The 16985-nt window shown below is 64.8% G+C and overlaps 3 protein-coding genes across 3 annotated transcripts; all 3 read right to left on the bottom strand.

Moving 5' to 3' along the window:
* Positions 1-106: 106 nt before the first annotated feature.
* Positions 107-1330, bottom strand: HCRT (hypocretin neuropeptide precursor). The gene is made up of 2 exons (XM_053999955.1): positions 1249-1330; positions 107-731 (listed from the first exon to the last, which is right to left on the bottom strand). Exons 1-2 carry the CDS (start codon positions 1315-1317, stop codon positions 288-290), a joined length of 513 nt encoding a protein of 170 aa, XP_053855930.1. The 5' UTR covers positions 1318-1330; the 3' UTR covers positions 107-287.
* A 1167-nt stretch (positions 1331-2497) lies between these two features.
* On the bottom strand, positions 2498-12344 carry LOC128819699 (inactive phospholipase C-like protein 2). Its single transcript, XM_053999934.1, has 6 exons — positions 12159-12344; positions 5423-7912; positions 4997-5200; positions 4327-4402; positions 2792-2901; positions 2498-2695 (listed from the first exon to the last, which is right to left on the bottom strand). The coding sequence occupies exons 1-6, from the start codon at positions 12342-12344 to the stop codon at positions 2510-2512; spliced, it is 3252 nt and encodes a 1083-aa protein (XP_053855909.1). The 3' UTR covers positions 2498-2509.
* Positions 12345-13443: 1099 nt separating this feature from the next.
* On the bottom strand, positions 13444-16514 carry GHDC (GH3 domain containing). Its single transcript, XM_053999949.1, has 8 exons — positions 16301-16514; positions 16086-16216; positions 15435-16011; positions 14994-15177; positions 14833-14904; positions 14591-14724; positions 14387-14475; positions 13444-14285 (listed from the first exon to the last, which is right to left on the bottom strand). Exons 1-8 carry the CDS (start codon positions 16512-16514, stop codon positions 14085-14087), a joined length of 1602 nt encoding a protein of 533 aa, XP_053855924.1. The 3' UTR covers positions 13444-14084.
* Between the last annotated feature and the right edge of the window lie 471 nt (positions 16515-16985).

Raw genomic sequence — 16985 nt, 5'->3', positions numbered from 1 at the left:
AGGTGAGCCCAGTCCCAGCCCCGCGGAGGAAGGCACTTGCCCCGGTAGCTGCCCCGCACCGAGCTGCCCCCGCCCGACCCCTCCCCAGAGACACAACAGAGCCGGCTGACATCAGGCTACCATTTATTGTAAAACGCCGCGGTGCCCGCGGTGCCCTGAGCAGGCTGGGCCAGGGCCAGGGCTGGGAGGAGGTATCTAAAAGTGCTATTTACACTGAGCTCCGGCTGTGTGTCCCCGGAGCCCATCCTGCCGGGGATCCTCTCTCTGTCCCGCTGCCCCCATCCCATTCAGTAAAAGCTCCTTGCAGCTCCCTGGGCCTGGCTCGTGCTCAGGTCCTTCCCTGAGTGTCCCTGGCACTCCCTGGCGCCGCCATGGCTGGTGGCGGCACCTCGCGGCACCGCTGTCGGCTGGGCGACCGTGCCCGCAGGGCAGCCCAGCGTGTCGTGGCAGACGGTGCCAGAGTGCTGCCCTCGCTTGCCCATTGTGAGGATGCCCGCAGCGTGGTTGCCGGAGCCATGGAGCAGGCGGTAGAGCCGGCTCTGGAAGGCCAGGGGGACGCTTTTCCTCTTGCCCAGTGTGAGGATGCCAGCAGCGTGGTTGCCCATGCCGTGCAGGAGGTCGTAGACACGGCAGGGGCAGGTCTTCTGCCGGCAGCAGTGGGGCAGGCTCTGCCGGGCAGCAGCCAGGGAGCAGAGCAGGAGCAGGAGCAGGAGGCAGGCAGCTCGCCGGGGCTGCCGGAGCAACGGGGCAGCGTTAGTGACAGGGCAGAGGGGGGGGAGCACTGCCCAGCCCCAGGACTGTCCTCTCTGCTGTGCTCCCCCCTGCCCTGGTTGTTGCCGCAGGGGCCCAGCCCCACACCCGAGGCGCACCTGGAGCCTCACCCTTCGCTGCCCTGGGGCACGGCCAACACCCTCACCTGTGTCCCAGCCAGCAGCCAGATGTGAGTGTCCTCACCGCACCCCTGCCCTGCTCCAGCACACAGCAGCTGTGGCAAACACCCTCCTCTCGCTGTCCATTGCCACGGGACAAGCAGTGAAAGCACCTTGCTGCAGGCATTGCATGCCCAGCTCCCTCCCAAGCAGTTCCCTCATCAGCTGCTGGCTACAGTCAGAGAGACCCGGGGATTTGCTGCACACTCGGAGCTTCCCAAGAAACCGGCCAGGCCCTCCCACACCCCCAGCCCAACATTCTGACCTCCCACCCACGGCTGTTCTCTTGTCCCTAGGGGCTGCAGCTCCCCAGGCCCACCTTGGTGTTGGGCACCTCCATCCTTCCTGGGGTCTTCAGGTGGCCGAGCGGCTCTGGGGCATGTCCCATCGGGCAGCTGACAGCACAGCACCCTGCACTGCCACTGCCACTTTATAGGGCCCAGCACAATAGTGCTGCCAAAAATACCGCTGGGACAGCGGGAGCAACTGGTGTCTGGGAGACGTGGGAGCGCTGTGGCTGGTAGCCCGGAGACCGTCCAGGCCTTTCCCCTCATTTGCAGCTCCCCATTGTGAGGGTACTCACTGGACGGGGTGCCTGGCACTAATGAGGCTGTAATTGCCCACGGCCGCGCTGCTGGGCTGGCACAAAGGGGCTGAAGGTCAGCGCTGGCCGGTTCTGACAGCAGCGCAGTGTGCGGGGCCACTGCTCAGAGCCCCATTAGGCTAATTAACCCCCTGAACAAAGGGGTGCCAGCAGCTGTATAGCTCCCTGACTGACGTGGGAAGCTGTCAGCCTGCGCTTGGCTGGTGCCAGGGAGGGACAGTGCCACCAGGGTCCCGTACCCGGTGCCACCCTCCATCCTCTTTGGTGACACTGTCCCATCCTGGTCCTGTGCCTGGAACAGAGGGAGCCACAGGGCACCAGGGAGGGTCTTGCACTCTTTGTAACACTCCACAGCCCCAGCCTGACCCCAGACCACCTCCAGCCTTTGCTTGTGCTGAACTTCCTTGCTTTTGGGGATGAACCCAAACATTTCCCTGATGCCAGAAGCCATATCTGCTGTTCAGGGACACCTTGGCCCTACATCTGCTGCACCAGAGAGCCTCCCAGCCCCTCTGCATAGTGGGGACCCCAGGGATGCTGTGGAGGTGACAGGAGCAGCCAAGATACTTCCTGTCAGGTTTTCCCCAGGGCTGATGAAGGCCAAACCTGCAGCCCTGGAGAGGGTGGGCAGGAGCCCAGACCTGGGGCTGCTTTTCCAAGTGGCATCTGCCACAGCAGGGTGGGGGTACATGCACATGGGCACTGGGCTACCAGCATCCCCACTGACCCCTCGGCAGAGTACTGGCTCCAGAAGCAGATGGAGGGGATGGATGAGTCCTCTGGGAGCTTGGCGAGGCAAGAGGGAAGCAGGGACATCTCTCCCCTACCTCTCCACTGAATTCTGGTGCAAGCCCCTCAACATGGCAGAGCACAGGCACCCAGCCTCACACACGCTCCCCAGGCAGGCTAGGGGCTCCCTGCTCCCGGCCCCTGTGGCCAGGGGTGCTGAGTCTGGGCCCCGAGCCCCAGACCGGGGTCAGCAGGACGCTGTGTCGCTGCCTCCATCTGTCTCAGGGATTGGCTCCAGTGGGGCTTGCAGCCGAGAGGGCTCCAGAGAGGCTGATCCATTCCTGCCGATGCCGCAGGACTGTCCCGCATTGTGGATCTGCCACAGATTGTCCAGCGCCTCCGCCTTGGCATGCTTGAGGAGGTCAGCCTGGCCCTGAGGGGAGGAGACATCGGGAGGTGTGTTAGGGTGGAGGAAGAGGGTGACAGAGCAGGGCAGGGCAGGTGTGTCTGCGCAGCCCTTGCCCCTCACCTTGAGGACAGTGATGTTCCAGGCAAAGCTCTCCAGCGCCTTCTGCAGCTTGTGGCCTCTCAGCCCCTCCTTGGTCTCGATGCGGTGCAGCTCCTTGTGGAAATCCATCCCTGCATTGACGGGAGAGGTGCTCAGCGTGTGCAGGGATGTTGGCGCAGGGACAGCCACCACCCACGACCAACAGGGACCAAGCCAGAGGGATACCCTTTGCCCACCATGGGAATGCAGGCTGGGTGGGCTCCCCACTGCCCCAGCAGCCTCAAGAATCCTCCATGCCTCGAATGACGGGCCAATGGAATTCCGAACATCCCAGCCCCATGGTCAGCTGCAGCCTGTGGCCCTCTGGACCCAGACACCATGAGGTCCGGAAGGGTAGTGAGGACCCTGGGCAGAGGCAACACTTGCACTCCATGGCTCATATGGGGGGGAGTCAGAGCAGGACCACGAGACCCCCCCCCCATCGCTGCAGGCCCCGTCACTGTGCCCCACGTGACATCCCCATGAGTGGGTGCTATATTTACCCCTCCTGACGCAGCAGCGGCTCCGGGCCCACGCGAGGGCTCCCACGCAGCTCACTCGCCCTCGCGCTGCCAATCAGCACGCCCACAGCCCCGTGCCCCCGCTGCAGCTCCCCGGAGCCCCTGATCCTGCCAGCCGGGTACCGGCTGTGCTGGCACCGCAGCGGCTTGTCCACAGCACGGCCAGGGTGAAAGCAGGGACAGGGAGCACCAAGGCATGGGCGTGGGGGCTGCAGCTGCCAAATTGGTTCCTACCACCACCCCGAGGGGCTGCACACCCCAGAATCCCTCTGCTCTGCAGCACTGCAGCGCAGCAGCCAGAGCAGAGCGGGAGGGCACAGCACCAATCTGTGCCCTGCAGCTTGTGCCCCACTGCTCCACTCCCCCAGTGTTTGCAGCAGTGGCAGAGCTGAGCCAAGAGTCTGGGGAGATTTCTGTCTGCCATGTAGGCAGGGAACAAACACGGCTGCTGGCAGCCAGGCTGGCATGGCGGGGACAGCAGAGCATGGCCCCCTCCTTCTTCCCAAGCCCCTCCAGCTCCTGACACTTTTACAGCCCCACAGGGAGCCCACAGAAGCCCCTGGAGCTGGTGGGGCTATCCCTGTGGGGTCCCAGCCAACAGAGGGGCCACGCAGCCATCGGGGCCTGGAGTGGAGCCAGAGGTCCCAGGCAGCTGCCAGAGTGGGGGCACCTGCGAGGAGGACCAGGGCAGGCAGCGGCAGCACCTGCCTGTGTGGGTTCTGCCATGTGTTTGCGAAGTCTTAACACTCAGTTGCCATTTCTGCCATCAGCCCCAGCCTGTTATTTCTGGCACTAATTATGTTCTGGCGTTTGACAACTAATGACTCTTCCCCGCTTCCTCATCAGCCTCCCCCACTCTGCTTGCTTCCTACCACACAGCTCTGCAGCCCACCCACCCACACCCTGCCCCAGTGCAGGAAGCCCTGAGCCCCCCAGGATGTGCCTGGGTCCACAGCCAGAGCTGAGGTGGAGCTGGGGCTGCCCTCCAGGACCCACCTGCCTGCTGTGCCTGGATGAGCTTCCCGTACACCGCGTCGGCAGACTCTATCAGCGTCCGGCTAGTCTGGATCATCTAGGGAGAGGGGCAACATGAGGAGCTGGGCAGCCCTGGCCCTGTGCCCCTTGCCAAGTGGATGGGGAGACAGAGCTCATCAGGGGCTGCTCCTTGCACCAGCACGGTGCCGGGGTCTGGCCCTTCCCACCTCACCACACACGGCCGGGTATGGTGTGACCAGCACGTGGCCAATGGCCAGGTTCCCTTCAACACAAAAGAAGGAAGCAGCTCTGGCTGTGGCTATCAATGGGATTTCTCCCACCTGGTGGGACCGGGGCAAGGGACAAGGAGTGCAGGCACAGGGTAGGGCTGCAGTGTCCGAGGGTCGGACTGATCAGGGCAAGCCTGTGCCTTGGCAAGACCCCTCCCTGGGCAGCCCTCATGCAGCCCCCTGGCCGTGCACCTTCCCCTGTCCCAGGATGGGTACAGTGAGTTCAGGTTTCCCCATCCTTGGACCTTCTGATCCATCCCACAAAACCTGCCTGGGTTCATCCCACAAAACCTACTCGGGTTCATCCCATAAAACCTGCACCACCACTGGCTGCTGGTGTCAGTGCCACTGATCCCAGGGAGCCTCCCCAGGGAGCTGAGCCCCAGCAGGACAGCACTTACCGTCTCGTAGGCAGTGAGGACCTTGCGCAGCAGGTCGGGGATGGGGCCCTGGGCCTCCATGGGGGGGTACTGCTCTGCCAGGTTGAGGGTGACGCTGGGTGCACTGTCACTGTGCAGCAGCCATGTGGACACCGTCAGGATGCATTGCTTCATATTGGCAGCGGGTGTCAGCCCACACAGCTCCTTGAAGGAGACTAACGCATTCTGCAGAGACCAGTGTCCAGTGTCAGGAGTTCAGCTGGGAGGACCGCCAGGAGCCCCCCAGCACAGGAACACCCCCATTTCCCACAGCCCTCTGCTCCAGATAAGGCTCCTCGCTCATGTCCCCCAGGAAAAGGGGTACAGCCTGGCTCCCCACCACTCTCAGTCCAGCCCCATCCTGCCCTGAAGAAGCCAAGTCTCCTGGTGCCTCTGCCGAGGCCGTACCTGTACATTCTCCCGCAAGTCAGTGGCCTCCCGCAGCGGCTGGGTGGCCGTCCGGAAGACTTCATCGATGGCTTTGATGCCAGTGGCCTTGGTGGAAGTGTACTCCCGCACTCGGCGGCCCCGGCGCCCTGCCAGCCCCCGGCGGTGCCCCTTGCCCCCGCCACGGCGGTCAGTGATGGCCACATGCACAAAGAGGGTGGCGTGGGGCAGGGGCTCCCCGGCCAGCGACTGGAGGGGGACATGGCGGTAGCCAGGCTGCAGGCACTCAAAGGGGATGGTGTACTGGGCAATGAACTCGTCCCCAATGTAGTCATCATCCAGCACAACAAAGCGCAGGACGGCCAGCTCCGGCAGGTTGATCTGGAACTCCAGGCTCTCGTCGAAGATGGGGTTGTCCCCACTCTGCAGGGCTGTCTTGGTGCGGTGCTCGGCGCAGTCGGCCGGGATGCCATGGATTTCAGCGCAGACATAGGGCTCCACAACCTCCCCCTTGGCCCCCGAGCCCTTGGGCTTGGGCAGGTTCTGCCCGCTGATGACCTTGAGGTGTAGGAGCTGGGCAGGCACCCCGGGCAGGGAGTCCTTGGCATTGGCACTGAAGTAGGAGACCTCCTCCCGCATGATGGCCGGGCGGAGGACGTAGCCACAGGCCCCATTCTGACGGAACCAGCCCGCATTCAGGTCCATCATGAGCCCCGGTGTCTGGTAGTTCATAGCCACCATCTGGCAGCCGCACTTCCAGAAATCCTGGGGGTTCATGTTGCTGGCGTCAATGCGCATGGGGCTGGGGTAGATGCGGGAGAGGAACCGCTTGTTGTAGCTGACCAGCTCAGCCGGACACTCATTGGCGAAGCGTCCCGCCTCCACCTCGCTGAAGGAGCACATCTCCCAGTAGCGTTGCCCACGTCTCGAGCTCTCAAAGTCCTGGAAGGGCACTGCCTGGCAGAGGCTCACCAGCTCCGAGAGCTCACGGCTGAGGCGCACCCGCCGCAGTCCTCCTCCCTCCGGTGCCTCCCGGTCCTCCTGGCCCAGTCGCCGCGCCAGCTCCCAGCCTTCCTCCTCGTCTGACACCTCCCCCTCACTGTCCTCGCAGGTGGGTGGCAGCTTCTTGCCCTTGATGAGGATGCGGCCCTTGAGCTCCTCTGGGGAGGGCAGGTAGGACGCCACGGGGTTGGGGGGCTCCAGGTACAGCTTCTCCCCCAGCGTCTTGCGCAGGCACTGGGCAGCGAGCCGCTGCTGGGGGGCCGAGCAGCGCACCACCAGGCAGAGGATGAGGGGGTAGGCGGAGGCAGTGAAGGCATGCTGGTCAATCAGCCCCACCACGGCACGGAAGGGCACACAGGAGGCAGCCGAGGGGCTGGTGTAGACCACGGGCTCACCCTCAGGGCCATCCCACAGCACCAGCTCGATGCTGCGGCAGCCCAGGCCCAGGGCACTGATGTAGCCAGTGATGTCTGAGCGGCCCCAGAAGTTGTCCTCCAGCAGGCAGGTGCTGTGGGCAGAGCTAATGTAGTAGTGGGAGAGGGGCTGCGCCATGTCCTGGCAGACCTTGCGGTGCTGCGGGTCAAAGATGGAGCAGTCAGCAGAGAGCAGGTAACGCGTGAAGCCGTCGATGGCCAGGTAGCCCTTCTCCCGGCCCTCCTTAGAGGGTTCGTACTTGCTGACGATCTCCAAGCACTTCTCCTCTGTCACCCCCTCCATGCCCTGCTCCACCTCCAGGAACATCAGCAGGTCCTTCACGCCCAGGTATTCCTTGTTGCTGGAGAACTGGACCAGCAGGAAAAAGATCTCAGGGCGGGTGCAGAGCTCGCAGTATGCCTCCACGAAGAGGTCGCAGGCCACCTCCGTGCCAGGACGCTCACTGGCCTTCTGCAGCTCCTTGAACTTCAGCTCGATGGTGGAGGTCTTCATGCCAGGGTTGAGTGCTTTGATCAGCTGCACAGCCCGGGACACAGGGATGCGGCCGGACTTCTCCAGGTCAGCCAGGTCGAAGACAGAGGAAATCCAGGACGTCCGGAGGCTGGGGTGGCCAGTCCCAGGCGCTTCAGGGCTGTGCTTCCCATAGGACACCAGATAGCGCAGCCCCATCACCCAGGCACTCACCACATCTGCTGAGCTGGCCACCAGGTCCAGGGACTCGTAGTTATCTCCATAGATGATGGAGAAGGCGCACTCGTCCGGGAACTGGTCGGAGAGGCCATTGCTGCGCAGGACAGGCGTCTTCTTGCCCACACGCACCTCTTTGACCGATTTGATCTCAATCTTGGCCTTCTCTGAGTCCTTCTTGGAGGGCTCCCAGCGCACAGAGCGCATGTCGGCGTCCAGCACGAAGAAGCGACTGTACATGCGGGAGTTGGAGCGCACCTTCTTCAGCTCACAGCCCTCCAGCATGAGGGAGATGCAGGCAGCTGTGCTGTTGATCTTGCGGTCATTGGGCATGGAGCTGAAGGACACTGTCTTCTTCTTCTGTGGCGGCCGCTGCCGAGAGCCATCCTGCCAGGGTGGGAAAGGGGCAGAGCCATCAGGGACAGCCAGGCAGCACATGCCCCACCAGTTCCCGGCATCCTCCTGCCCCATGGTCTCCTTGTCCCAGCCCAAAGCAGCGCATAGCACTGCCCCAGGGTGCCCCAAGGTGCCCCAGCACCACGCTAAGCCCAGTCCACTCCAGTCCGCCCCTCTTCTGGGGGCTGGGAGCCAGCTCCAGCCCTGGCTTCCCTCACAGCTCACTGCCTGGCTTATTTTAACTCTGTTTTCCTTCCTTCCTTCCTGCTCCTGGCCCTGAGCTGGATCCTTCCCCACTGCTTGCTCACCCTCACAGGCACAGCCATGTGCCAGCAACCCAGCACAGCCCCTGTCTCCTCGGCCTGGGGACCAGAGGAAAACAGACAGCCGACATGTGATGCACGAGCAGAGCTGCTCCTAGGGAGCCCAAGAGAGATCCTCCATTCTTCTGCAAGGAGTGGGGCAGGACAGCCCCTGCCATTGCCACATGCTGGGGACTACCACAGCCACAGCTGTGTCCCACAGAGCGCAGGGTCACGACGGCATGGGCTGTTTGCTGCCAGCACCTCATGCCCACACTCTGCCCTGCCTCATTACAGGGAGGGGGGACCCAGCTGCCACGGGGCTGGCAGGGGCAGGGGATAAGGGGAAACAGCAGGGCTAGGAGTGTATTATGGGATGGATTTCATTAAGTAGCACAGTAGGAGGAGATTTAATCCACTTCTTCAAGATTATGGTGAGTCACTTCTAATCTGGTGGTGTCTCTGCCAGAGGCAGGTCCTGCTCAGCTGCCCAGGTTGGAGGTGAGGGGTCGCTCCCCTCCAGTGCCCCGAGAGCTTCCACAGCTCCCACACGGGGCTGCACCTGGGCAAGCACATCCCATGCCTGACCCTGGAGGGTCAGGATCTGCCCCACGGGGTAAGGCAGCCACAGCCAAGGGCATTCGGGATAGGTCGCACAAATGGACGTACGGTTTCCTCAGGGAATGGGGAATCCTCCAAGGATGCCCGGGACACAAAGGCCCAGGGAAGGAGGAACCAGCACCAGCCCTCAGCCCCTTGTTAGAGCCAGGCACATCCCACTATCCTGGAGCTCGGATGTGGTGGCTGTTCACATCCTCTCGCTGCCAGATTGCTCCAGGGAGCTGGCCGAGCTCCAAGACTCTGCTTCGGTGCCAGCCATCCCGGGTCGGCAGGCGCTCAGCGGCAGGTCACACCATCGGCCAGCCCTGCGGGGAAGGAATCGACGCCGGATGCTTCCTGCACGCAGCAATCTGAGCGCCCCACTGACAGGCAGCCCCAGCCCCCACCTCGCCGCGGGGCGATGGGCACCGAGGGCCGATGGGCACCGATGGGCACCTCCTGCCCCCGGCAGGACCCCCGCCTCTCTGCGGACCCGCTCCCCGCCCGGCGCACCCACCCCGCGCGGGCTCCGCACCGGGCCCCACAGCTGAAAACAGGAAATCCATCCGGAAAGGAAACTCGGGCGGGGGGCCTGCGTGCACCCAGCGCCAGGGACCTGCTTCCATCTGTGCCCGCTGCAGGCAGCCAGACACACCCCAACGGCACCAGCCCCGCCGGTCCCCCGACCACCCCGGCTCGGGGTGAAAGTCCTGCAGACCCCCACCCTCCCAGGCTCACACAGGGGACGTGGTGCCCGCTGCAGCACTTTGGGGTGCAGATGTGTGGCACAGACCCAAGAGCGCCCTGCAGCACACAGGCTCTGCTTCTCCCTCTGCACGGGCAAGCAGCGAGCGGGGGATGCGAGGAGTTTCCCGTCTGCAGCTGCCCTACGCTCCTCAGTGCGGCCTGGGCACCGGCAGGGAAGAGTCTCTGCTCCCTGGCAGCCCCTTCGCAGGCTCTTCCAGGCGATCTTCAACCCCAGGCACAGCCCACGAAGTGCTGGGCGAGGCGCAGCAGGAGCAGCGCAGGCAGGTGATGAGTAAGGCAGCAGTGGAGCTGGGAGGACACGGCGCCCATGGCCATGACAGCAAGGAACACCCCCAGACAGAGGGCAGAGCTCCGGCCGGAGCAGGAATCCTGCTCACTGTGCCACCGAGCTGGCAGGGAGTAGGCAGGGCTCCACAGAGCAAAGCACAGACCACGATGCCCATGCCCACCACGATGCCAGTGGTGAGCGTGGGCTCACACGGAGGGCACGTTCCAGCCCAGCTGCCTGTCCTGCCCAGCTCTGCAGCATGTGTTAAGCACCTCTTCAGCCAATTATCTCCTGCATTAGTGCCCTAGTGAGTGCTGATGCCCTAATCTCAGCCTCCACGTGACAGCCACCGTGTTACCGGCCACATAACCCACTCTCAAAGCACGAGATGGAGAAGGGCCCATCAGTCATTCCTCCCTTCCCTTTATCTCCCCATCTAGCCGTGATGTGATTCATCTGCAGCTGAATCCCCCAGGTCCCGGGTCTCCCCACTACCCCTATCCCAGTCTGGGCAGCGTGGGCAGGGGTGCAGGCAGGCAGCAGCCCCGGAGCTGAGGCAGTGGGAGACCAGGCACAGTCAGGGCTTTTCTACCGTCGTTTGTTCCCTGCCAAGAAGAGAGCGACTGACACATCCACTCCCCGAGGCACCAGCTGCCACTCCCCGGTGAGGGGCCATGGAGTCAGATCCCGGCAGAGGCACCACACAGCTCCTGGGGCTGGCGCACGATGGGAAGGGGGCTCAGGGGACACCTCCTGCGGCAGGGAAGAACAGATCCAATACCCTCTCCAGCATCATCCCAGCCCACAGGACCACCAGCCCCCTCTGCTTTCAATCTGAGAAGAAAGAAGGGAGCAGGTCCTCTAGCCGGGGCACAGGGACACTGCAGGGGACAGCTCTGGACCCCGCTGCCCCAGGGCCCCCTGTCTCCACCAGCCAGTGAGTTGCACTTTCAGATTCACTCCTCCAGCCTTTTCTGGAAATCCCAAAAAATAGCAGAGCCAGCAGCTCTTTCCACATGTGCCTCCACTGCTTCTCGGGCCCCGGATGGACTCGGAGATGCACAACGGATCAGCACAAGCTGGGGACACTGCTCGGGTCTGACCTCCCCCGGGCCAGCACCCTCCCGTGCCAGCGCTGGCCCTGGGCCACCCGACCTTCACGTGAGGCCAAATCCCGTGGTGACGCAGGTGGTGACAGGGATGTACCCGGCCCGGGAGCAAGCGAGAGGCTCACCACCCCCAGCCCGCGGTGCCCACAGAGGGTCCCTGGGCAAGGAAAGATGTTGGTCCCTCCCGGGAGAAGCAGGAGACCCTGGCAAGGTCCCCAAGGAAACTAGGCACGGACGGCGCACTGGCACCAGCCTCTGGCTGCACGGGAACACCGGCAGGGCTCCGTGCCGTCCCCGCGTGGGCACAGCCCAGCCGCCCCCGCAACAGTTTGCAGCGAGAGCCCAGGCAGGCGCGGGCAGGAACTTGGAGTCCTGACACCGCTGTCCAGAAAACTGGATCCCGGGGACGGAAGAGTGGGGCTGGGGCACCACAGAAACAGCCCCCTCACGGGGTATTAATAGCACCGGAGCAATCCCAGCTTAAAATAGGCTGCCGGGAGCAAGGAGGCGAGTCCCGGGCGGACGTGACCTATTGTGTCAGTGAGTACCGCTGGCATCAGCACAATCAGGGGCGTTCATTTAGGGAAGCACACGTGTGATCCGCTGCCCACCCAGGTGGGACACCCCCGAGACCCTCCCTGAACTTCGGCCCCACCACGGCGCGGCAGCACCAACACCAGGTGTTGGGAGTAGACTGCAAGCTGGTCAGGCCAGGCCCGAGGCTCAGTGCTTGTCAGGAGAGAGCACGGGAGAGCAGAAGCTGCTCGAGGGGCGGGAGCGGGCATCTTCTCACGGGAGCCCGGGGGTGTCCTGAGCAGGAGCGGGTGATGCTGCAGCGTGGCCATGGCACTTGACAGGGCGACCCACGGACACTCCACAGAGCCGGGCCGGGCCAGATTGTGCCCTTGGGGACCCTGGGTCCCGGCAGGGTGCGGGGACGCCCTGTCGGTCCCGGTGTGACCAGCACCGCGGGCAGATGGCGACCCTCGGTCACCCGGGGATGCGACTGCTCTGCAGCTCCTCGGAGCCGCTGCACGGGCACAGGGGGAGCGAGGAGAGGTGGACAGAAGCGGTGCGGCGGGACGCGGGGCTCGGCGCGGGGACACGGCTCGGCACCCCAGCGCTGCGCAGATGCCGGACCCGGGGCGCGGGGGGGCCGGCCCGGTGCGTTGCCGGTGCGGGGCTCTCACCTTCATGATGCTGGCCCGGGGCGCGGCGGGCGCGGGGCTCCGCTCCGCCGAGTCCTCGCGGCTGCTGCTGCCTGAGCCCGAGCCGGGGCTGCCGCCGCCGCCGCCGCCGCCGCGGGGCCCGTTGGGCAGCGGCGCGGCGGGGCGGGGCGAGCCCGGCGACGGGGCGCCCCGGGGCCCCTCCGCCATCCCCCGCGGCCTCAGGGCAGCGGCCGCCGCGGGGCCCCGGGGCGCCCGGAGCCTGCGCCCGCCGCCGCCGCCGCTGCGGGCTCAGTAGCGGAGCGGGCGGGAGGCGGCGCGGCCGGGAGGAGGGGACGGGCCGGGCCGGGGGCGGAGACGTGGCGGGGATGGGGATGGGGACGGCGCGGCTCCCTCGCCCCGGGCTGCAGCGGCGTGGCGCGCGGACGGGCACCGGGCACCGGCACCTTCCGCCGCCGGGGCATCCCCGGCCTCCGCCCAGCACTGCGGCGCCTGGGGCCGACAGCCGCGCCATCCCGGTGGGACCCCGGCCGAGCCCACACCCTGCAGCCGGGCACGCAAACCCAGCCTGGCACCCTTCAGCCGGGCACCCGCACCCTCTACCCTTGGTATCAGCAGCACAAACGAGCCTGCACCCAAAACAAGCTGCACCCTGCAGCCGGGCACTCAAATCGACCTTGCACCCTGCAGGCACTCAGCAGCCCGGCCCTGCCCAGCGGGTTCCACCCCACCAACCTCCCCTCCCACCGGGGTGGTACCCAGGCATGGCAGTGCAAGCAGAGCTGCCTAGTGCAGCCCCGGCCCCGCGCTGCCACGAAGGTGGCTCAAGGCTTTTGTTTCAGGGTGCTCCCAGCCCAAGGCAAAGCTTCTCCCCGACCTGGAGCAGAAATTTTGCTCCAGGTTTCTCCAGCAGGGATGGGAGTGCAGGCCCCAGCCAGGTTCATCCCTGGCGAGGGTCTAGGCTGTGCTGGGGAATGCTTTGCTTTGTGTGAATCTTGTTCAAGACATCATCTTCTGCCCACGGCCCAGCCGCCCACCAGCAGCAGCTGCGGCACAGCAGGTGCCCCACACGCCCTCACCAGCCCTTGAAATAACCCTTAATGAGCAGGAGAGGAAATGACCAGTCCCTCCTGATGTGCCTCAAAGGCACAAAGAGCCTAGTGTCCCCAGAGTGCTCAGCTGGTTAAATATTCATGCCTGCCCCTTCCCCAAGACCCCTGAGAACAGCAGCAACTCCTCAGCCCCCAGAGCAGATTGCTTGAGCAATCTCTTTAATGAAGATTAAAAATAATAGTCTAAAAAATCAATCCTGGAGTGCAGTCCTTTATTTATTTTTAAAAGATAATCCTCCTTTATTTTGTATTTGGTTTTTAAAACATTAAAAGCAGCCCTCACCGGAGCTTATTCTTAAACCAGTGGAACATGCACTGAAGCCCAGCTGGAGCTGCTCTGTGACACCCACCACCACCAGCCACCTGAGCCCTGCCCGCAGTGTCCCTGCGAGGGGACAAAATGCCACAGGGACCCAGTGCTCAGTGATGAGCCACGGCTCTTCTGCTCCTCCTGCTCCTGCAGGTTTCCACTGAGCCCTCTGCATCAGCCACGGCTGTGGTGCACAATGGGAAAGGCATAGGCACCCATCCCACTGTGGCTGCAGGTGCTGCCAAGGCACTGAGTGAGTGGGACCTGGAGCTGCAGGATTCCACTGCCCCGTGAGGCTCCCAAGCTCCTGCTCCATCTCCACAGCAGCACTGAGTGGTGCCCACGGGTGCCTGCTGCTGCCACGGGTCACGGTCAAGCTCACTGTCTCCATTTGCTCCACTCAGCCAAACCCTCTGGGCTGGGCACCCTTGCCCCCACACCCTCCCACCCCAGGGACACGGCCCCTCCTCAGAGGGTGCATGCCAAGTGAACCCCGGGGTGGAAGGGCTGTGGGGCCCCTAGGCTGCCCTAGGAGATGACTGATCCCTGGATGAGCCGCAGCAGCTGCTCTTCACGCAGGACCCGGGGCATGGGCATGGGGGAGCCCAGTGCTTCCCGCAGCCGGGTGAAGGTCCTGGGCCTCACCAGGTGCAGGCGCAGGGGCCCAATGCTGCCCTTGAAGCGGAAGGATTTGTAGATGGGGAAATCCTCCTGGAGACACTGGTCCAGCTGCAAAGAGAGGGCAGCTGCCTGTGCTGGTCCCACACTGCCATACCAGTGTCCTTCAGCCACCCCACACAGACCCAGAGCAGAGCCCATGTTCTGCTCACCTTGTAGCGCTGCCCCTCTGACAGGTCCCGCAGGCCCTGCAGCTCCATGAACACCTCGTAGTGGGGGGCACAGGGCCCTGAAGAGTCACCTGGAGCAGCACCGTGAGTACGTTAAAGCTGCCAGCTTCCTGTGCTGCAGCTGCAGACCCCCATGCAGTGCCAGCTACACTTTTAGGGGGACTTGGACAGCTCAGGGGAACTCACCCAGCAGGCTGCTCTCCACACAGACGTAGTCAATCAGGCGAGCACCCGGCCACATCCTCAGGGTGTGGCACAGGCTCTGGCAGAACTGCTCCTCAGGGATGCTCTCACCTCGCACACTCAGCGTCTGGCTCTCCCTGCGGTGCAGGGACACAGGGTGGGTTACTGGCATCCTCCTGTTAAGACCCTGCCTGTAAATGGGCCCAGCTCCCTAAGGTGAGGGACAGGCATTGGGGTGTCCCCACCTGTACACAGGTTCCACCAGGGGACATTGCTTGTGGAAGCCGGTCACCTTCAGCACCTCCCCAGTACGGCACCTGCACGGGCAGGGAGAGTGTGAGGGGGAGATGGGTGCATGGGGCTGGGGCAGGCAGCCGCCCAGGACTACACAGCAGCGAGGAGGCACCTGTATTCTCCTGGCTGGGCTGTCACAACCAGCCCGTACTCACGGCCCTCCCAGAGCTCATCCAGCAGCACCGTCCATGTTTCCTTGCTGGCCAGGCAGGGCAGGAACTCGCAGAAAGCCCAGTCAGGGCACAGCAGGAATCGGGGCACTGGCTCCGCTGGCCACAGGTTTACACCAAGCAGGGCTGGGCAGAGGCAGCAAGTGCCCATGTGAGCTCCCCAGACCCCCCCATCCTTGCCCACAGAAAGCCCCACCCCTCTCCAAGGGGCAGAATTTTGCTGGTGCCAGGACTGAGCTGTTTTCAGGTCACAGGAAGGGAATGCAGCACAGAGATGCACCAGCATCTGCTGGGGCAGGGAGATCTGTGCTGCCATATGGCAGCAGTTCCCTGTGGGCACCCAGGCCAGACCATGGGGACATGCCAGTGTGGAGGACACTCACCTCCTGCTGCCTGGTAGAAGGGGTAGTAGAAGGGCAGCCCCCGGCAGTCCGCCTGGCGGAGGGAGTTGCAGTAGAGCCACTCCGTGCCATGCATCGTCCTCACCACCACCACCTCCAGCTGGGGCCACAGACGCAACACGATGCCCTCGAAGCCGCGGGCGCACTCAGCACGGAGCTCGGCTGCCCGGGCAGCATCGGGGGTCAGCAGTGCCTGCAGCTGGTCCCGCACCCCCTCGGGCAGCCCGGGCTGGGGGCTCAGCCTGCCCAGCTCCAGCTCCTGGGCCAGCCGGGGCCATTCAGTGCGCAGGGCCACCAGCGCGTCGTGCAGCTCGGCTGCCAGCCCGGCCTCCAGCACACGCAGCGCACGCTGCCGCAGGGCAAAGAGCAGCTGCACCCGCAGCGCAGCGGCCCGCGAGGGCAGGACGGCCGCTGCGGCCGGGGTGCAGTACAGGGTGGGCAGCGGCCACCCCGCCGGGGCGCGGGGACAGCCGGGGCTCCAGTGCAGCACGGCCGTGCCCCGGCGGACCAATGCCCGTGGAAAGGCGGCGCCGAGGGCATCCAGGTAGAGCAGGGACCCCTGCGGGGGAGGGTCGGGTCAGGAGGGCAGAGCCTGCGGGGATCCGCGCCCACCCCGCCCGCCGCTCCCCGTACCTGCAGCCGGGGGTCGGTGTCCCAGCAGCCGGGGAGCAGAGCCCAAAGCCGCAGCGGGGGAACCGGAAACCCCGGCGCTTCGTCCCGACAAGGCTGCCCCAGGGGATGCCGCTCCTGGAACTCCTCCGAGCCTGCCGGGAGAGTCACAAGCTGAGAGCCATGGCAACCATGGGACCGACCCCTTCCCGCCCCCCTTCCCGCAGCCCCGCGCTCACCGCCGGCCGTCCCGGTGCCGGTGCCCAGCAGGCGCCGCAGCCGCCGCTCCTGGCTCAGCCGCACGTCGCTGCCCAGAGCCTCCAGCCGCCGCCGGTACCGGCCCCCGGCGCGGCGCAGCGCGGAACGGACTAGGCGGTGCCGTAGGGCGGGGACGGCCACGGCCACCACCACCGCCACCACCACCGCCACCACCACCGCCACCGCCGGCAGCATCGCGGAATGCGGACACCGCCCCAGGGCAGGGATCCGGCCCGACACCCCTCGCCCACCCGGCTATTCCGCCTCCGGCAGAAATGACGGAGATTTATCGCGCCCGGCGCCGCCCCCCTCCCCGCTTCACTTATATTTTCATTTTCATCTTTATACAGCACACGCCGGGCCCCCCGCTCGGCGGGGAATTCAACCGCAATTGAACCCCGAGTACCAGCGCCCTCTACCCCTCCATCAAAAGCAAGCTCCTTCGTTGGAAAAACAGGGCAATTGATCCGGTTTACCTTGCTTTTTGCCCGAAAAAACGGCCCCAGCCCCAGCCCAGTCCCTGCACCTCAGAGCAGCCCTCCCGCCCGGACAGAGCCGCCCGGATCCGCTCAGTTTGTGCTAACGGAGGTCGGACCACCCTGCCCTCGGGGATAGGAACCCCGAACACCGGGCCCAGCCCCAGCATTCATCTGGTGCACCCGAGAT

Source organism: Vidua macroura, chromosome 27 (assembly GCF_024509145.1).
Source record: "Vidua macroura isolate BioBank_ID:100142 chromosome 27, ASM2450914v1, whole genome shotgun sequence".
NCBI lineage: Eukaryota > Metazoa > Chordata > Aves > Passeriformes > Viduidae > Vidua > Vidua macroura.
Note: the sequence above shows the minus strand (reverse complement) of the source record. Positions and strands in the feature narration are given on the sequence as shown.

Bases quoted from the DNA above. Each gene is read 5' to 3' on its own strand.
- LOC128819699 (XM_053999934.1), bottom strand. From the start codon at position 12,344: ATGGCGGAGGGGCCCCGGGGCGCCCCGTCGCCGGGCTCGCCCCGCCCC. The intron at 7,913-12,158 runs GTGAGAGCCCCG...CCACCCTGGCAG, and splicing joins CCCGGGCCAGCATCATGAAG to GATGGCTCTCGGCAGCGGCC. The intron at 2,696-2,791 runs GTGAGGGGCAAG...TCCTCCCCTCAG, and splicing joins GGAACATCACTGTCCTCAAG to GGCCAGGCTGACCTCCTCAA.
- HCRT (XM_053999955.1), bottom strand. From the start codon at position 1,317: ATGGGACATGCCCCAGAGCCGCTCGGCCACCTGAAGACCCCAGGAAGG. The intron at 732-1,248 runs GTGGGCCTGGGG...TTGCTCCGGCAG, and splicing joins TGGAGGTGCCCAACACCAAG to CCCCGGCGAGCTGCCTGCCT.
- GHDC (XM_053999949.1), bottom strand. From the start codon at position 16,514: ATGCTGCCGGCGGTGGCGGTGGTGGTGGCGGTGGTGGTGGCGGTGGTG. The intron at 14,905-14,993 runs GTGCCTCCTCGC...CTGCCCGTGCAG, and splicing joins GCCCAGCCAGGAGAATACAG to GTGCCGTACTGGGGAGGTGC. The intron at 14,725-14,832 runs GTGGGGACACCC...CCTGCACCGCAG, and splicing joins CTGGTGGAACCTGTGTACAG to GGAGAGCCAGACGCTGAGTG.